The sequence below is a fragment of the Nannobrachium achirus genome (genome assembly GCF_963921795.1).
Source record: "Nannobrachium achirus genome assembly, chromosome: 14".
Classification (NCBI taxonomy): Eukaryota; Metazoa; Chordata; class Actinopteri; order Myctophiformes; family Myctophidae; genus Nannobrachium; species Nannobrachium achirus.
The window spans coordinates 39,056,261-39,075,067 of record NC_137821.1 but is presented as its reverse complement, the minus strand read 5'-3'; the positions used below and the strand labels follow the sequence as shown (position 1 = coordinate 39,075,067).

Genomic DNA, 18,807 nt, shown 5'->3' with positions numbered 1-18,807 from the left:
AATAATAAATTGCAATTTTGTCTAATCTGTGTGGTAGATTATGTTAATACAATATAAATTTATACAATTGAGGTGGTTGTATGCTGTCTCCCTGCTCTTCTATTGAGACATTAGATTGTGTCAAAGGTCATGTCTCACCGAGACACAGGATTTTGACCTGATGGACAAGATTAAATGTATCTCTGGAGCAAGCAGGCAGGCTCTATTTGCTCAATGGTAAACATGTCATGAAACCAGGTTCAAATCCAGGGTAGAAGAGGAGAGTTACATATTGTACTGCTTTAACTAACAGGTAAACACATTTTGTGTTGATGATTCTATTCTGAGTGTATGACGGAATAGAATCACCCTAATTGACTATGAGTCATACATAGATTATGGACTTTAAAGGAATAGCCTACAAAAGCGCTGGGCAAATTTGTGAAGTGCACTTTTATGCATTGTACTCTGTGTACATCTGTATCTTTGTCTTACACATTACTGAATCAGTCTGTCTGTTATTATGTATTGCTGACACAGCATGGGCCTATTGGGCAGTGATGGGCAAGCTACTTGGAAAATATAGTGAGCTACTACTAGTTACTCTTGATTAAACATAGCTCAACTACATTAAAAGCTATCCCCAGAGAAATGTAGCAAGTTACACTACAAGCTACAGGACAAAAGTAGCTAGCTACATCAACACTACTTTTTCTTTCTTCTTTTTTCCACCAAACAAATGGGCATACAGGCATAAAATGCTCGCAAAACAAAATGTTTATTATAAAACAGACTGAAACTGGAAACCTTCTGTCTGGCTTTAAATTAAATGTATACCCCTCACTATTGGGGACACTATTGTAATGACAATAGTTCTATTAATGTATATATTCATCCCGACCGTGATGGCCCAGCTACTTGGAAAATGTAGTAAGCTACATTACTAGTTACTCTTGATTAAATATAGCTCAACTACACTACAAGCTATCCCCAGAGAAATGTAGCTAGTTTCCGTTATGCTACTTAGAAATGTAGTTAAGCTATGTAGCTAAGCTACTTGTAGCTAGCTACTGCCCATCACTGCTATTGGGTTAAGGAACAGGGGTCATCACCATGCTGGCTTGTGGAAGTTGTGGTGCACATATTTGCCAAAGATCTATATATTTTTGCCATGGACATGCAAATGAGTGGACAATAATATGACCGGAAACACATAAAGAGCATAGCTTTAAATGACCAGTATGTTTGTAACTCTTGAGTTATGTGGGTCCTTGAAAATAAAACGTTTGAGAACCACTGGAAGGCCTACTGGTGGACTCATGTGCCCTATAGTGTCATAGTAAATCAGTGTCATACATATGAGGTTGACATTCAGAACTTGGGTCTGATGATCAAAACGGTTACACCCCGCCATTCCGAAACACCGCTATTCCGAACGTTGACTTCTAACCCTAACACTACCCCTAACCCTAACCCTAACCCTTACCCTAACCCTAACCCTAACCCTAACCCTAACTAACCCTAACCCTAACCCTAACCCTACCCCTAACCCTAACCCTAACCCTAAACCTAACCCTAACCCTGCTTCGGAATAGCGGTGTTTCGGAATGGCGGACTGTTGCCGATCAGAACATGATGTTGTGTGAAAACAAAATCTAAAAATTGCCAAGGACAACGCCATATGTCTTGCCACGTGTGCAGACCTCTGATTAGGAACCATTAATGAGGGCAAATGCATTTAATGTAAACATGTTGTGCAGTGAATGCAGGGTTTTATTTTACAGGGAGTAGGCCCAGTTCTCCCCAACAGTGCCCAGTTTCCCCAAAAACCCAGTAGCCTACCAGTTCCCCAAAGTGCCCGGTTCTATCAAAAATAATGTGCCCAATTCTCTCAACTACCCAGTTGTTTGGTTACCCTAGAACTGGACTAGTTGATCTACTCTATTGCATCAAGCTGAGCACTATGGCGTTCAACAGGATTATTCACGTCACATTATTTCTTAAGAGAGAGAGAGAGAGAGAGAGAGAGAGAGAGAGAGAGAGAGAGAGAGAGAGAGAGAGAGAGAGAGAGAGAGAGAGAGAGAGAGACACTGAAATGTACATCAACAGTAGGTGGCAGTAATGCTGCATAACGATCTCGGTCATAAGATGACCGTGGCGTGCGGCTTGCCGTAGCAAATGTAAACAATGCATGGTCATAGCAATGGCAGAGTTTGTCTGAACCTGTCCTGAACCCATCATAAACACTTTAGAGATTATTTTTTTAGAGTCTTTGGATCATGCTTAGCTGTGACGCTAGTAGTTAACATAATGGCAGATGATAAGCAGAAACCTTTTCAGTTTGTGGTCGTAGGAGGTGGTATCGCAGGCGTAACATGCACTGAGCAGGTGAAACAATCTGTATGAATGGGATATTTGTTATTACCTTGTGGTATTAAGGCCAGTGGTGGAAAGGTAGTCAAATTGTTTTACTCAGGTAGAAGTGTTAGCCCTGAATACATGACTATCATATACATGATATGATGTATTCAGGGCTAGTAAAAGTGTCAATACTGCAATGTAGAATTACTTGTTACAAGTAAAAGTCTGTAATTCAAAATGAGTAAAAGTGCGAAGGTATTGGCATCAAAATGTACTTAAAGTACCAAAAGTAAAAGCATAAAATGTTAGAAAATAGCAGATCTTGTATGTAGATTGATTGGCTATTTTCAAATAGCCTAGGTATAAAATAGGGCTAAAGTGGTTAATGTATGTTTTATGATATTATAATTTATATCTGCAAAGTAACTATACTAAATTTTTCAAATAATCATAGTGAAGTACAATATTTGGATCCGAGATGTAGTGGAGTAGAAGTAAAAGTATTGGAAATTGGGAAATACTCAAGTAAAGTGCTAATAGAGCATCGCAGCGGAAGTTGATTCCTGGTGTCACTACGTCATTCCCCATTCATTTTCGCCATAGACTTTTACAAAAATATTTATAACAATTATGTTAAGCCTCGAACCAAGCCATCCAGGATGGAGGTGAATCATGACCATATAACCTTTTTTTCTATGAAAAGAACATTTTGAAAATCGCTAAACAAAGGGTAGTTATTAAATGTAGTATATCAAATAATGTAATATTAAAATATGTTTTCACATAGGATCAAAGGTTATATGGTCATGATTCACCTCCATCCTGGATGGCTTGGTTCGAGGCTTAACATAATTGTTATAAATATTTTTGTAAAAGTCTATGGCGAAAATGAATGGGGAATGACGTAGTGACCCCAGGCATCCACTTCCGCTGCGATGCTCTATACCTCAATATTGTACTTATAAGTACAGTACTTAAGTAAATGCACTTAGTTACTTTACACCACTGGTTATTACCTTGTGGTAAGGCAAAGGTAACGGCTTGTTAGTTGTGAAAACTGTGGGGGGTTATGGATTGTTGTACTTTGTTGAGTTCTCTCTCTGATCAGCTATTTGATGACGTTTGGTCACCCAGAGTCATCAATGTCATTATACTACTGCCTAACAAGTTAACAACAGTTGCTGATCAAATTGTTTCCATGTGACATAACAGCTGTTGTCCCGGTTTCCATCTGCTGGCGTGGCTCTGGTCACTGCAGCACCTCACATCAAAACAGTGGAGAACTTCAGGCAGGTGAGGATGATGATGATGATGGGCTATTCCCTGATCCACACCAAAAGTTCATGTCTATTCATAGTAGGGCTCACGATATGACATTTTACATGACGATTAATTGTCACTCAAATAATTGCGATTAACGATTCGATTGTGTTTTTTGTCGTTGACAATTACATTTCTGTTTGGCTTTTAGGCTTTGAAGATGCACATGGCAGATCTGACACATAACCTAAATACACAAAGAAATTACTGACATATTTGACAACTTACTACTTAAAAAATAACAGTGATAGTGGAAATAGCCGACAAGCTCACAACGCGTCGCGATGCGACGTGTTGTGAGCTTGTAGATCTGCTATTTCCACTATTTCTGAAAATGTTTGAAAATGACAATTATGACAAAATAATTCGCGATTATGTCAAATAATTGCGATTAGACGATTATGTAATAATTGTGACAGCCCTAATTCATAGCACTCAAGTTGGACGTAGAGGTGGGTGATATGGAAAAATACAATCTTATCACGATTCTTTTTCATGCTGGTTTTTATGGTTATTTTTCTAGTTACTTAACAACAAAAACTGAAAGAAAAAGGAGTAACAGACCATTTAGACCAGTGGTCCTCAAAGTGGCGTCCAGGAACTCATTGTGTTCCTTTTGGGAGGTGTAAATTGACCCTTACAAGTATGTAACTCTGTCAGTGGTGGACCACTGGTTGAAATGAAAACCACTGCAATTGACAACAACACTGTTTGTTTTTGTCAGGTTTCCAAGACGCTGGAAGAGTTTGATGTTGCTGAACGTCCATCCAGTGTTCTGGAGGAGAAATATCCCAACCTCACTGTAATCCAATCTGCTGCCATATCCCTCCACGCACACAACCACGTGAGTAGCTTTTCATTCATGGAGGAGGGAGGATAGTCAATCTCAATGCCATGTTCCTACTGAACATTTCCCACATAGATCAACTGAGTATTTATATTCTATTCATTGTGGTGGTTGGTGGCTTCTTGCTTGTCAATGCCATGTTCCTATTTTGCAGCTCATCAAATGGAGAGCATAAGGACAGACAGCTGTACCAAATGCTAAGACACATCCAATAAAATGTAAAAGCATTCAAAGTTTAGCCATATCTTCCTACTTCCTAGTGCGTCATAATGCTTTCTATAATATCCTATGGTAAGCACTGAATCAATAATACACAATTACAATAGTCCTTATAAACTGTCCTTTTTTACGGCACATACTGTTGTCTAGAGTAACGAGCAACATACCTGGGACGCCTGCAAGGAGATTTCAGCATAGAGGATATTGTTCGGCATACTGTTGTTGGATGAAGCATATCCAAGGATATTTACTAATATTGTCCAATTTGTCAATTATGATAGTAAAAAAATATGCAGGCCTAGTTGAAGCTATTGTGTTTTAAACATGTTGGGTTCAGATGTGTTTGTTCTACCCCTATGATGGACTGTGCATCTGGTATGTGAAGTTCTACACTGACAGAAGTGACAAATGTTATCAGAACCCATGGGTTTGATGCAACCAAGAAAACATGGTCCAGGTTGAAAAACAACAACAACCACTTACTTTGATTTAAAAGCTGGTATTTCCTTCTAATTGGAGCATCGTTTTGGATAGCAAAACAATATATTAGTACAAGGTCATGATCAACCTGTATGACCGGGTTGCTATACTAGACTGTGTATATTACATACTGTACTGTAGCACAGACTGTCATGCAGCAACATCACTGAGCCACAGTAAGGTCCTTTATTACCTGTCCACTACTGCCACCCTGTGGACGTTTGATTGCAAATGCTGCCTGCTGTTACAAGATGAAATGTACTTGTGTACTTTTTACTGTTACTTTTATTAGTTATCTGCACACACACATGATACTCCATTTGGAGATTTTGGACATTAAATTGTCAATTTACTCACCGTATTCTGTTTTTGAGCACACATTTTAGGTTGATGATGATATTGTTTTGATTTGATGCTTTTTCCCTCTTCAACCACACTACACAACACTTGGCATTTCACAATATCCCGAATCACACACAATATATCTACCGGTACTCCCATATCACTCATATTGATATAATGCCAATATATTGCTCATTAACTTGTATTTGATTATCAGACTCTACAGACCTTGGATGGACTGGAGGTGGGTTATGAGAAACTGTGCATCTGCAGTGGGGCCAGACCAAAACTCCTGACCAAGGACAACCCTTTTGTGCTGGGGATACGGGACACAGACAGTGCCCAGGTAGGACACAGCATCCCTCGTCTCTGTTGCTCCTACAAACAAAAAGTGTCTCTTCTGAGACACTTGGTGTATCCTCCTCGCTGCAAGGAGGTGGTCATGTCATAACATACTGTACATACTTACAGAATATGAACAATTACTGTAGAAGATTGATTGATGATGGATATAATGGTATTGATTGAAATGTTCTGGTTCAAGCCTGCGTAAGCACACATCATAGTTTGTTGTACAGGTTGTGTGTGTGTGTGTGTGTGTGTGTGTGTGTGTGTGTGTGTGTGTGTGTGTGTGTGTGTGTGTGTGTGTGTGTGTGTGTGTGTGTGTGTGTGTGTGTGTGTGTGTGTGTGTGTGTGTGAGAGAGAGAAATAAAAAACCTGACGGCTATAAAAAATAAATATGTGAAAGTTTACCAGTTCTTTGTGCTTGCAGGAGTTTCAGAAGCGGTTATCCAAGGCAAAGAGGCTTGTGGTTGTGGGAAATGGCGGTATTGCCTTGGAATTAGTGTGAGTTTACCTAAAGCATCATCAATGCTCAGTTGCACGAGGTGTCGCATATGACCTCAACATTTACACTATCATAATTGTGCTTAGTGGTGCATTTATTGTTTTCTTTATGGACCATAACAATGCACATTATGATATATGATTCATTTCTCATTTCAAGTTCAGTAAAACATATTTTAAAAGGAACAAACCACTGAGATAGTAACTATAATAAATGGTGCATTTATATAGTGCCTTTATCCAAGGCGCTTTACCTATATTGTGCATTACATGCAAAACAACATTTTGAGCAATACATTTTAACTTTACACCTATAATGATTAATGATATGCCCAAAATAGAGATGCCAGGGTTAATGTTGTTCTAAAAAAGTGTTGCTGTGTTGTTGTTCTTCAGGTATGAAGTGCGGGGCTGTGAGGTGATCTGGGCAGTGAAGGACAAGGCCATAGGGAACGCCTTCTTCGATGCAGGAGCTGCACAGTTCCTCATTCCCTCCCTGGAGGCAGAACGACCAGAGGGGGGCGCCACCTGTAAGAGAGCCCGTTACACCACAGAGGAGGCCAGGCCTGGACCGTCCCACACCTACACTGCAGGTGGCCACAATCAAATAGACTGACTGAAGTACTCAGAACCTTCTGCGCCTTCTCATAATACCTTGCCCGTTGACTGCTCCTCAGGCGGTGTAAAAGGCATTCTGGGGCCGTTCAACAAGAAACACAACAAGCCCAAATTACTCAAGTCGTAATCACTCCATGAGTCATTTGCTAAATCTGTATTTAACATTTTTTAAATTGTATAATCTTTTGATACTGTAAGCATAATTACATTTGATTGAGAAACATGGCTGTTGAAGTGCTCTTGAGCAAGGCACGCACTTAAAGGGATATTCCACTTACAAAAAAACTTTTGGTCATTGTATGGTCTAATCAGGCCTGTATGAACACCCTGAACAGTTTTTAATTTGCTTCATTCAGTATTTAGATATTTGATGTAAATGTTACCAGCTCCAACACGCCCAGGCCCTCTCCACATACACACCCATTGTAACTTCAAACTCCATTTTAACCATGATAGATTCATTAAAAACACACATTATTTTTTCTGGTGACTCATAATACCCTCCTAATACGTGAGCAGACCGTGTTTTTTCAATAACTTTTTTCATTTATTTTCAATAAAATATTATTGTATTTAATGTTTTCCATTTTCCCAAAGAATTATTAAAAATAAAAGAAAAAGATTATTGAAAAAACACGGTCTGCTCACGTATTAGGAGGGTATTATGAGTCACCAGAAAAAAATAATGGGTGTTTTTAATGAATCTATCATGGTTAAAATGGAGTTTGAAGTTACAATGGGTGTGTATGTGGAGAGGGCCTGGGCGTGTTGGAGCTGGTAACATTTACATCAAATATCTAAATACTGAATGAAGCAAATTAAAAACTGTTCATGGTGTTCATACAAGCCTGATTAGACCATACAATGACCAAAAGTTTTTTGAAAGTGTAATATCCCTTTAACACCTAACTGCTCCCCAGTCCCCAGGCATTGTATTAATGGGTCGGCCCATGAAATGTACTTTTTATTAACATTTATTTGTGATAGTTGCAGATAAAATGTGCCTGATTTCATTATGGACCCAAAGTCAGTGGTGATCTTTTTATTTATTTAGATATTTTTGGGGGCTTTTTCTGCCTCTGCTTCTGCGCGTGCGCGTGTGTGTGTGTGTGTGTGTGTAGGAGACAGACGAGAGGGTGGTTCTACCTCTGCAGAGCCTGGCAGTGCCCTGGGACCAGACTGGCATGAAGGCATCACTCTGAGAGGTGCAGAAGAGGTGATCATATGTGGAGTAGTATAGCTTATCCTTGCTGTCGTGCAGAAACCTTGTATCTCCACGTCTCGTCTTTTTGTTTTCAGAAATGAATGCCCTATTTCATACTTTGTAGTATGAGAGTGTTGTGCAAAAGTAGCAAATATATCCGATCTGTGGCAGTCAAATTCCATAGTTTGGAAGTGGAAAGGACTGAGCATGCAAGACAAGAAAAAAACAAGAAAACACGTAAAAATTAAGAAAATTAAAATTTGTTTGGAAAATGGAAACTTTTATTTTGCTTCCTTACCACCTTTTTTCATTTCATTTGATAATTAAATACAGATATGCTTTGTTATGTATAGTGGACAGAGGACATTAGCTGGTGTTTGAGTAAGGTCATACATTCTACATCTGCTCTCTATGTGCTTTCCACAGAGAGTGTCTGTGTCTGTGGAATATCAGTGTGAAGTGGACAAGATCTACACACACGAGGAGCTGGAAACGCCTGTATCTGAGAGAGGTGAGGTCATTTTGCGACTCATGTTGGCATTCTTGTAACTTTAAGGTACTCTAGTATGGCCTGTTCTGTGAACATACTGTACACTCAATATCAATTATTACAAGTAGTAGTATAGAACTATTTAACACAATTTAACCAAAAAAATCAAATCTTACACCACCTTTGGCAGTCAGAGGATTAATACAGATTGCCCTGAAATACCACTGTGTTTGTAGTCTTTGTAGACTCTACGGTACATCTATATAGTTGTAGAATGTTTGTATGTAGTTCTAATTGTAGAATCTGTTGACTACCGAAGTCCTGACATCACTCCTTCATCCCCTGGGTCAGGAAGGATTTTTTCTACGGAGAATAACATTGGGTCATCTGGGTCAATCGTCTCATATAAGAATTGTGTTCCAAACAGAAACCAATTGTCCAGACTATATTGTCAGGGAGGTGGCTCTGTAGTCTGTGTAATTTACAATATTTAGATACTCATATTTGATACAGTAACTAATTCGGCGGCAGTATAACATTAGTGTTTTCTCGCTCATTTACCAAAGTATGGATTTTTGGAGCCGTGGGCGGAGCCCATGGTCTCCCTCTGAGTGGCTTTGTGTGTCCTGTCTCACCAGTGAGAATTGTCCCGTTGAGTTCGAACAGTACCTTTTATGACCACACATGTTAAGGGAGGGGCGCTGTTTTCAGGCCAGGCACACACACACACGCACACACACACACAGGGGGGAACACATAGAATCAAAAACATAGATCTGGAAGTGCTCAATTTCACGGCTCCACTTCGAACCAAGGTTTGATTTTTGTAATGTAATGAACTAGGAGCCTAAGAGGAGAACCCTATCCCTAACATTCTACAAATTGTTGTTTTCTCACTACTGTATTCATAGGATCTTGGCCAGTCTACGTCCGGCTGACTAATGGGAAGACAATTGGCTGTGACTTCATTGTCAGTGCTACTGGTGTGGTGCCCAACACAGAACCATTTCTTCAAGGAAATAATGTAAGGATATGTATGCATGGTGGTACTGTATGTAGACAATAGTGTTAATTTTGACTTGGGTTTTGATTAACCTTAACCTAAATTAAATGAGAGTTTAAACTTGAAAAGTATTTATTATAATGCAAGTAGAAGCCATTATAATCTTAGGGTCACTAACACCTGACCAGAAGTAATGGAGATGATTATTTTTTTGGATACAAGTGAGAGAATGTGTAGCCTGCTGGCAATTGAATTGGGGATGATGACACAACGTTTGAATGTAAAAAACACATGCATAGTAGAAGAAATGGAGAAGTATCCACTAAAGTGCTGCTGTATAATATTTGCCTGTGTGTGTAGTTTGTGCTGGCACATGACGGCGGTCTACGAGTAGACGACCACATGATGACATCACAAGCAGACATCTATGCTGCAGGAGACGTGTGCACGGCATGCTGGGAACACAGCCCACTGTGGCAGCAGGTAGACGTTGCTGCATTCCTCATACAAATTGATTGCTAGGATAAAAGTAAAACTTATTTTAGTTTACTATTGAATTCAAAGATGAGACCTTTCTGATAATAATGACTTATTTTCCGTAGTAATACATTTGCAATGCTTTGGAATCAAATTCTTAGTTGGCCACTTAAACCCATATAGATATACATACTTTACAAGCCTGTGAGATTGTAGATCTTTGACAATTTATGAGACAGGGCTAAAATAGGGACATCTGCGAATTGAAAGGGGTTAAAAGTATTTCTCACTTGAGTTCAAGTTATCTAAGACTGTGTGTGTGTGTGCGTGTGCGCGACTGTGCTTGCGTGATGTTCTGTGTGCGACTGTGATGTTCTGGCTAGATGCGTCTGTGGACTCAGGCTCGTCAGATGGGCTGGTACGCTGGCAGCTGCATGGCTGCCCACGTCCTGTCAGAACCAATAGAGCTGGAGTTCTGCTTCGAGCTCTTCTCACACATCACCAAATTCTTCAACTATAAGGTACGGTATGAGGCGCGCTCTTGCATACAACCAGACCAGACCTTTGAGCTTCGCGGATAAAACAGGTTTCAAGGGTCCTCTTAAGACTTATACGCTATGCACAAAAATTGCTTTGTGCTATGGCAAGGCGTAAAGGAGAGTTTTGGTGGAAAACGACTTTCCTAACTTTAAAAGTATGTTTTTGGAAGCTTCCAGGGTGATCCAGCAGTTGTTTGGTCCAAAGCAGCAATTTATTCCATTTTCGATTTCATGTCCTACCTGACTACGGCTCCATACAGGACCGCTGGGATAGGGACTCTGGGCATTACGCTACTGGCTTCTAGTGAAACATTTACTTTTGAGCGAAATAAAAAAAAAATGATTAATGATTGAACCCAGCTGTATGGAGCCGTGGTCGGGTAGGACATGCGATTGAAAATGGAATAAATTGCTGCTATGCACCAAGCAACTCCAGGTGCAAATCTGTGAATCTTATGTTTTTGTGTTTTGCACTGGGGAAAATATAAATGTATAGTTTTTAGGGTGAATACTATCTGGATACAAAACATAATTTGTAAAAGGGGCCAGTGAATATTATTGACTGCCTGTTTTTCTTAACATTTAAGTCAACCTGCTGTCTAAACCTACCTGTGTGTCTCTCACATTTTGTCCATACTACAGGTTGTCCTGCTGGGGAAGTTTAATGGCCAGGGGCTGGGGTTAGATCAAGAGCTGCTGGTCCGTTGCACTAAAGGCCGGGAATATGTCAAGGTAACAGTGGTGCATTCAGTGTGTCAAGCTAACAGTGGTTATTTCATTGTGTCACGGTTCTGTTGATGAATTCAATATTGTCACGGTAACAGTGGTTATCGTGGTAATATTGGTGAAACTGAATGTCTCAAAAGCTTTTCTCAGAACATGTGCACCTCAGTCCAGATGTCTTGACTCTCTGAACTATAACTCAGAGAGCATGTCTACACCTAGCTCTGGTCCAGACCCGTCGCTAAATGACCAGACCGGGATTTCTCAGCCCCTACGATTATTTTTGTCATGAAATAAAACGCATCCAACTCGACCGCCGCTTATTTCCGGGTTGTGAACCGTTGTGTCTGCGGTGGCCGCTGGGTGGCTCGAGGTGGGTGCGTTTTATTTCATGACAAAAATAATGTATTTTACAGAGTGGGTGGGGTTCTGAGAGGTTTCCCACCGCGGAGAATAAACTTTCAACAACACAAAACTACCTTTGGTTTGGTGAGTATAGAAGTAGTTTAGTTTATTTTGACTCAAGCTGAGCACTCGTAGGGAATGAGAAATCCTGGTCTAGTCATTTAGCGACGGGTCTGTCAGAGCGTCAGCACTGACGCTCTGGACCAGAGCATGTCTAAACCTGACTTCCAAACCCTGACTTCCCACATGATTTTGGGGGCGTCCCCAGATGAAGTGGTAATTTAAGGACTTTTTTCTATTTACCAAAGAAAATAGAAAGTAAAGAAAAATACTGCATCAAAAATAATCAACTAACTATACTATAAAAACTGGTTAAACATTGGCCAATGGTAAAATAATATAAGAAAGGGGCTAAAATGTACCTGTGGAACCGAGTCAAACTAAATTGAATGCCTCAAAATAACACTACATTCCAAGTGCTTGTCAGGGAGGGGGTTTCCGCTGTTCCGGGCGTATGTGAAATTCTCAGAATTTTACAGGACCTTTCCATTCATTGTAATTATTTTATTAGAATTAAAAACAACATGTTTAAGCAATCTATACTTGCAGATTAGGCTTCAATGAATGTATTTTAAAATGTGACTTTTTAATGTTTTAATTAAATTATTACCATCAATGAAAAGCTATCCTGTAAAACTTTGAAAATGTCTCTTAACCTCTTTGCGCTCCATGCCCTCGAAATATGATTATTTTGGGAGGTCATGGCCTGAAAAAGTTGGGAACCACTCACATAGTTTACTAAATTCACCTATAAATGTTTATTTAATTGTATGTCAAATTAACCAGTGCATGGTTATAATTGTATAATCATCTATTGGCTAACTGCTCTGCTTTTGTTTTTGGCAGGTGGTTTTAAGTGGTGGTAGGATGGTTGGGGCGGTGCTCGTCGGAGAGACAGACCTGGAGGAGACGTTTGAGAACCTGATCCTCAACCAGATGGACCTGACGCCCTACAGAGACGAGCTGCTCAACCCCAACATCGATATAGAGGACTACTTTGACTGAGGTCCAGGGCAGGGAACCCAGAAGGACGCAAATGTACTTGCACAATGAACCCTTTCTGTGGTGGCCTGGATGTGCCAAAGAACATTTCACACAAAAGAAAGGAAACACCCGCCTATCTGTATATTGGGGAAAAAAAAACGTTTATCTCACAAGCAGCCATGATAATGATTAACTTAAAATGCTTTGGTATTATTACACATTCATTCTTCTTCCTCTTCTCCCTCCTTGTTGACAATGAATAATGTCTTATCGTGTGTGTGTGTGTGTGTGTGTCCGTCCGTCCGTCCGTCCATTCCACCCTGAAACCACTGAATGGCCAGAAATCTCTCCTATGCAGATTCAGTGGGATCGAACAGCTGCCTGCACTCTCAATGGAAATATTTACATCATAGGTATTATATCTGTTCTTGAAGACTCTTAGTCAGTGGTGGAAGAAGTACTGTGTTTTTACTTATTTTCTACATGACGTTGCAATACTAGAATGTGGAAATTACATTTTACAGTAAACATACACAAGTAATGGAATAAAAACTATGCTTGTAGTATCAAATAGAAGTACTCATAATGATGCAGAATCGCCCACTTCACAAACATATTGCATTGTAATTACTATGTACTTAGAAGACAACTTCACCTATTTTCAACCTCAACCAACCCATTCAGGCCGGGAACACATTTTGCTGTTTAGGAGGGGCTTACAGTACATGTACAGTATGTAGCAACATATTTGTTTTGTAGGCTAATTTCTGATTTAGCCCTATTCTATAGGTTAGGCCTAAATGGGTTAATGCTTCTCATAATATGGTAAAACTATTGTCTACCCCGTCTCTGTCTCAGATAAGGGATGTGACAGTTCAGAAACCCACCTACCAGTGACATCATAGGTGGTGGATACTGGAAGCCATTGTAATAAAATATTCAATCAATCAATATTAGCTTCATATCACCAACTTAACTCTGATTAAATTAAACTATTGTTTGAATGATTCATTCTGTCAAAGATCAGCTTCAAAGCTAATACCATAATAACTTAAATTAAACTATTACATGTTCATGTTCACAGAAATAATTATAATCATTTGGCATTTACAATGTGCATAACTTGCTAAGAACCCACAGATATAGCAATAGTTTTGAAAAACAGTAGCACTCACTCTTAGATGCGTTCTTAGATTGTTTTCCCATATAATGGCACGGTCACACTGCACCTATATTCTGCCAATGCATTTCAATGGCAATGGAGCGTTTGTTTTTGTTTTTTGCAGAAATCTGCAAAATGGAAGCAAACCATTCCCATTGAAATAAATTGGTGCATTCGAGTAGACTGTTTAATAATTATACCAAACTGTAATTGAGGGAGCGTGCTGTATGACCGTGCCCTTAGCTTGTTATATTGGTTGGCACTATGGTTGACTACTGTACTTTAGCTTTCAGTACATTTAAAAGGATGTCAAATTGAACCAATTGCATATAAAACAAATATATAAAAAGAGGCTCAACTCTGGTTTATGTTCACTTTATTACAGGATATAGGCCCACAGGGTAAAAACAATACATTAGAAAAATATGACAAATACAACATTATATACAATATTTACAAATAGCTTACTGATCAATTTGATACATTTTTCCATACAACCCTATTTTATTTGAAGATATTTTGAAGGCATGTTATGTTACATCTTGTATGATTTGTTCTGCACAGTGAAGTAAAAAGAAATAACACCCAATAAATACCACTTTCTGTAACACTTGTGTTCTGTTTTCATCAACAAAAGTCACTTCCTCTTGTGTGATCTGTGTTCTGAATAGCTGCTGCTGGTCTGAAAACATTTGTTTTTGAAGCCTTGTAGCAGTAAAACCATTTGCATAAAATGTCTTGTAGGCCTACCAGTCAAGAAAAGGTGGTGGCGTAGCCAAAATTCAATCCCTCATATCATATACTGCGTGTTGCTGCTGAGGCTGGATGGCATGGTACTTGGCTGTTCGTTGCTTGATGAAAGCAGCCATTAGCTGTGGGTTGGACTTCAGGATGTCAAGGACTTGCTGCTGCTGCTGCTGAGGTGAGCTGGGGGACTTGAGTGTATGGATGAGGGCCTGGAGGGAATTGGGAGCAATGGTGCCGGGTCTCTGTGTTGTCAGTGGCCAGACACCAGGCTGCTGGGAGGGCACCGCCACCAACATCCTCTGGGCCAGCTGTGGCTGCTGCCCTTGTGCCATCACCATGGCTTGTTGCAGGGTCATCGCCTGCTGTGGGGACTGCCCTTGGGGAAGGCCTGGTTGCTGGGGCCACTGTCCCGGGGCCATGCTGAGCTGCATAACCTGGGGCCCCCATGGCCCTGCCAACAACTGCATGGGAGCCTGCGTGGGTCCGGCCATGCGCTGCTGAGGGCTCATCTGAAGACTGTCCATGTTGAAACGGAAGTTCTGCTGATTCTGCTGGGCTTGGGCCGTCATCTCTATGTGCCACGCCATCTTGACAGCAGCTGGTGGAGGCTGCTGAGGCGGTTGTGAGGGAGGCGATGGCTGCTGGTTGAGGAGAGAGGCCTGGGGCCCTGGCTTGCCTTGCCATACAGGTGCCTGGGGCTGTCCATTGCCAGGAGCGCTGGGGAAGCCTGAGGACGTGGCAACAGCTGCGTTGGGGTTTTGGGACTGGTTAGAGAGAGGCTGCTGGGTGGTCTGTGGGTTGTTGGCCTGCTGGACGCTTGCTGGAAGCATGTGCTTTAAGTTCAGGCAGAACGGTACAGGACACTTGTTTTCCTGACAGTGCTTGGCATGATAGCAACACAAAGCAATGAGTTGTTTGCACAAGGGACAGCCTCCATTGGTCTTGCGCTTGCAATCCTTTGTGTGCTGAACCTTCCTCTTCATCTTTTGGCAGGACGGCAGGGAGCAGTTAGCGTTGCAGCACTGGCAGGCGTGGACCAGGGCCTGGATGCAGCGCTGGATACTCAAGCGCCAGCTCTCTTGAGGGCTCTTGGAGGCATCTCCACTCTGGCTGTTGCTATCATCATCCAGGCCCAGGCCACACTTAACCATCTGGTGCTCATGGCCCTTGGAGTTGTAGCAGTTAATGCACAGGTCAAAGTCCTCGCAGACAGTGCAGTGCCAGCGCGTCTCCACATGGTGCTTGCATTCGTTGCAGGTGTAGTCGAAGCGGTCCTGGACTTGGTTGTGCAGCTCCACCAGCATGCACATGGTGCTCCACTTGCACCGCCTCAGGGAGCTGAACTCCCAGTGCTTGTCCCTAGCCAGAGTCAGGAAGGGGTCGCGGCCGTCCATCAGGTCACAGGTCAGCAGGGGGTCAGGGTCCATGATGGGCGGCAGGGTGTTGACAATGGGGGTGGGGTGCAGGTGGATCACAAAGAACACCTCTTTGTGTTTCTCCAGGCTGGCATAAAGCTTCTGGGACAGGCCATTGGCTACGTTCGGCATTCCAGGCTTCTTATTGGCTCGGCTAACTCTGCTCTTGTTTTTATTGGCCTTCGTGTTGTTTTTCTTCTTGGTGTCACTTGGTGTGCCCTCAGCAGTTTCACAGGCCGTGATGTTCTCCTTCTTACGCTCCTCCTCCTCCTGTTCCAACTCCTTGATGCTTTCCTCCAAAACGTTGGGCCAGAAGTCACCTTCAAAATAGGGAAGCTCATTGGCGCTGTTCACACTGTCCTCTGTTGCCTGCTTGAAGATGTCATTGTAGCTGTGCAGAATCTTCTCCTCGTAGGCCTTGTCCAGCATGGCCCTGTACCACTCCTGAAGCCTCTTGGGTTTAGGGATCTTCTGGTCAGCAGGGTGGCAGTGGAAGATGTAGTCGTCTCCTTCAGTTGGCGGACTTGACCAGATGTGACCCTGGGCATACCCGAGTTTCTTGACATATTCAAGATAGCCAATGAGAATCTCTTGGTAGACTGCCGTTCGTAGCATCCGAGGTCTGAAGAAGTGAACACTGTCGAGGTATGATATGTATACCCGCCTGGTGTTGGGGAACGAGCATTCAGAGCCGTACTCCTGTACGTGCATTCCAAAGAAGCACACGTCCACTCCATCAATCTCCTCAAAGGCGAAAATTGCTTTGGTTCTGTAAGGAAATGTCTCTGGCATATCACCTTTGTCCACAAACCTGGTTTTCATTCCAGGCTTAACCACGGCCGTTTTGTCAGAGCTGGCCACCACTCGCACAAACACCTCTCCAGCCTCCGGGTGGTTCTGTCTCTTCAAGTACTTATTCACGCGGTCCTCTATGTACGTTCCCAACCGTGTAGACTGTAATCTTTTTGCAGAAAACGTATTATCCTTCCTTGTTTTACCGCTCTTGTTCAAACAATTGTCACAGATGAATCCAGATGGCCAGATGACGTCGTAGTGTAAAACACATATCTGGTGCATCTTCCGTCCACAATCTTTACATTCAACAAACGGTTCAGCATCTAGTGTCTCATTCTTCTTCCTTTCAAACTGGTCTTTCAATATCATTGTCTGTGGCTGAGCATAGTCATCTCCCAAGGTCACTCTCTCCCCCTGGATCTCATTGAAGCACTTCTCACAGAAATGATACCTGTTCTGGTAGCTGTAGTATGTGCCTCCAATGTGTATATTGCAATGCTGTTTGCCATAGCAACAGAGGGTTTGAGAGGAAAACTTGTACTTCCTACCACAGCAGTAGCCCAGGCCCTGCATGACTGGGTCGATCTCGGACTCGAACACCTCGGCCAGCTTGGAGCAGTACTTGTACACGCAAGATTTCTTGCGGTTGTACAGCCAGGCGTTGTTAAACATGAGCCAGACATCCTCCACATACTGCCAGGGGTCTTGGTACTGGCCCGTATCCAGCTTGCGCTTGATGGTCGACAGGTCTATGGGGTTCTTTACAATGTCAAAGTAATCTGGGATGCCCAGCTGCAAGGGCTCTACAGGTTGTCTGAAGGGCAGTGACTCTGGGTCCTGCCTGTAGAGAGATTCCAGGGTGGGCATCAGAGCCTGGCGCAGCTCCTCTGGATTAAAGACTTTCCTCTGTGATTGAGAGGAGGGTGAAGTCGTAGTGCCGTTAGCTCCACCTTTCTCCTCTACCTCCATTGCCTCGTGCTTCTCCTCTGGCTCCTCTTTCTTCATCGACAGCGAACCAAAGTCCTCCTCACTCTCCATCTCGGGCTCTGTTTTACCGCCAGCAGCCTCAAACTCCTGTGGGTCGTGGCGCGGCTTGATTTTGGTCTCCTGGATGGGCAAGTCGGCTCCTGCGTGCTGGTATTGCAAGTCAGCACTGGCGGCTGAGGCAGGGGTCGGCACCCTGTTATCTAGACTGGCTACCGGTTGAGACAGCGGCGTGGTAGGGGGATGAGGCGGGGCCTTCACCTGTGCCACTGCGGGGGGCTCGGCTTGGGTTTGGGGCTGGGCAGGGCAGGGTGGGATGGAACCCTGGTTGATCTGTTTCTGGAGCCGCGACCGCCACTTCTCCGCCAGCTCCTTCTGGATCTTGTAGATCTTCTCAGCCAGGAAGTGGTAGTACTCTTCCCTGCTGTTAGCTGACTCATACATGGCCCCCTCCACCTTCCTGGCATAAGCCACCAGGTTCTCCATCTGCTTGTCCTTCAGAGCTGCCGGGTCTGGCGATGGGAATATGGCTCGGACTAGTTTGTGTACAAGGCGATTGCGCAGGTCCTGAGTGATGTGCTCATGCCAACCTTTCCTAGTGCCTGTGCTGGAGAGGGGCGCTGCTGTGGACAGGTTGCCCATGGAGCCCACAGCTGACCGGCCAGGCAGCTGATTGTTAGCATTGAGTGCGTTGGGGAGGGTAGAGTCTAGTCCATCGAGCTTCCGTCTCTTAGGGTTGGGAGGTCCCACGTCCAGAAAGTTCTCAGCCATGGTGTTGTGGTGGTGGTGATCAGATAGTCTCTTTAA

At 42.6% G+C, this 18,807-nt stretch overlaps 2 protein-coding genes across 2 annotated transcripts; one reads left to right on the top strand and one right to left on the bottom strand.

The window, feature by feature from the left end:
* Positions 1-2,203: 2,203 nt before the first annotated feature.
* LOC308298498 (pyridine nucleotide-disulfide oxidoreductase domain-containing protein 1-like) lies at positions 2,204-14,539 on the top strand. The gene is made up of 13 exons (XM_080742114.1): positions 2,204-2,367; positions 3,553-3,633; positions 4,385-4,504; positions 5,766-5,894; positions 6,321-6,394; positions 6,791-6,987; positions 8,134-8,228; positions 8,643-8,727; positions 9,618-9,730; positions 10,070-10,192; positions 10,570-10,707; positions 11,368-11,457; positions 12,760-14,539. Exons 1-13 carry the CDS (start codon positions 2,290-2,292, stop codon positions 12,916-12,918), a joined length of 1,482 nt encoding a protein of 493 aa, XP_080598240.1. The 5' UTR covers positions 2,204-2,289; the 3' UTR covers positions 12,919-14,539.
* Positions 14,540-14,841: 302 nt separating this feature from the next.
* Positions 14,842-18,771, bottom strand: LOC308298034 (CREB-binding protein-like; the record flags this gene model as incomplete). The annotated part of the gene is made up of 1 exon (XM_080741598.1): positions 14,842-18,771. One exon carries the CDS (start codon positions 18,769-18,771, stop codon positions 14,842-14,844), a length of 3,930 nt encoding a protein of 1,309 aa, XP_080597724.1.
* Positions 18,772-18,807: the final 36 nt, after the last annotated feature.

What these genes read in the sequence shown, in the direction of transcription:
- LOC308298498 (XM_080742114.1), top strand. Translation starts at nt 2,290, where the DNA reads ATGGCAGATGATAAGCAGAAACCTTTTCAGTTTGTGGTCGTAGGAGGT. An exon ending in GGTATTGCCTTGGAATTAGT is followed by an intron (nt 6,395 to 6,790) that starts GTGAGTTTACCT and finishes GTTGTTCTTCAG; the next exon opens with GTATGAAGTGCGGGGCTGTG. An exon ending in GTCCCACACCTACACTGCAG is followed by an intron (nt 6,988 to 8,133) that starts GTGGCCACAATC and finishes GTGTGTGTGTAG; the next exon opens with GAGACAGACGAGAGGGTGGT.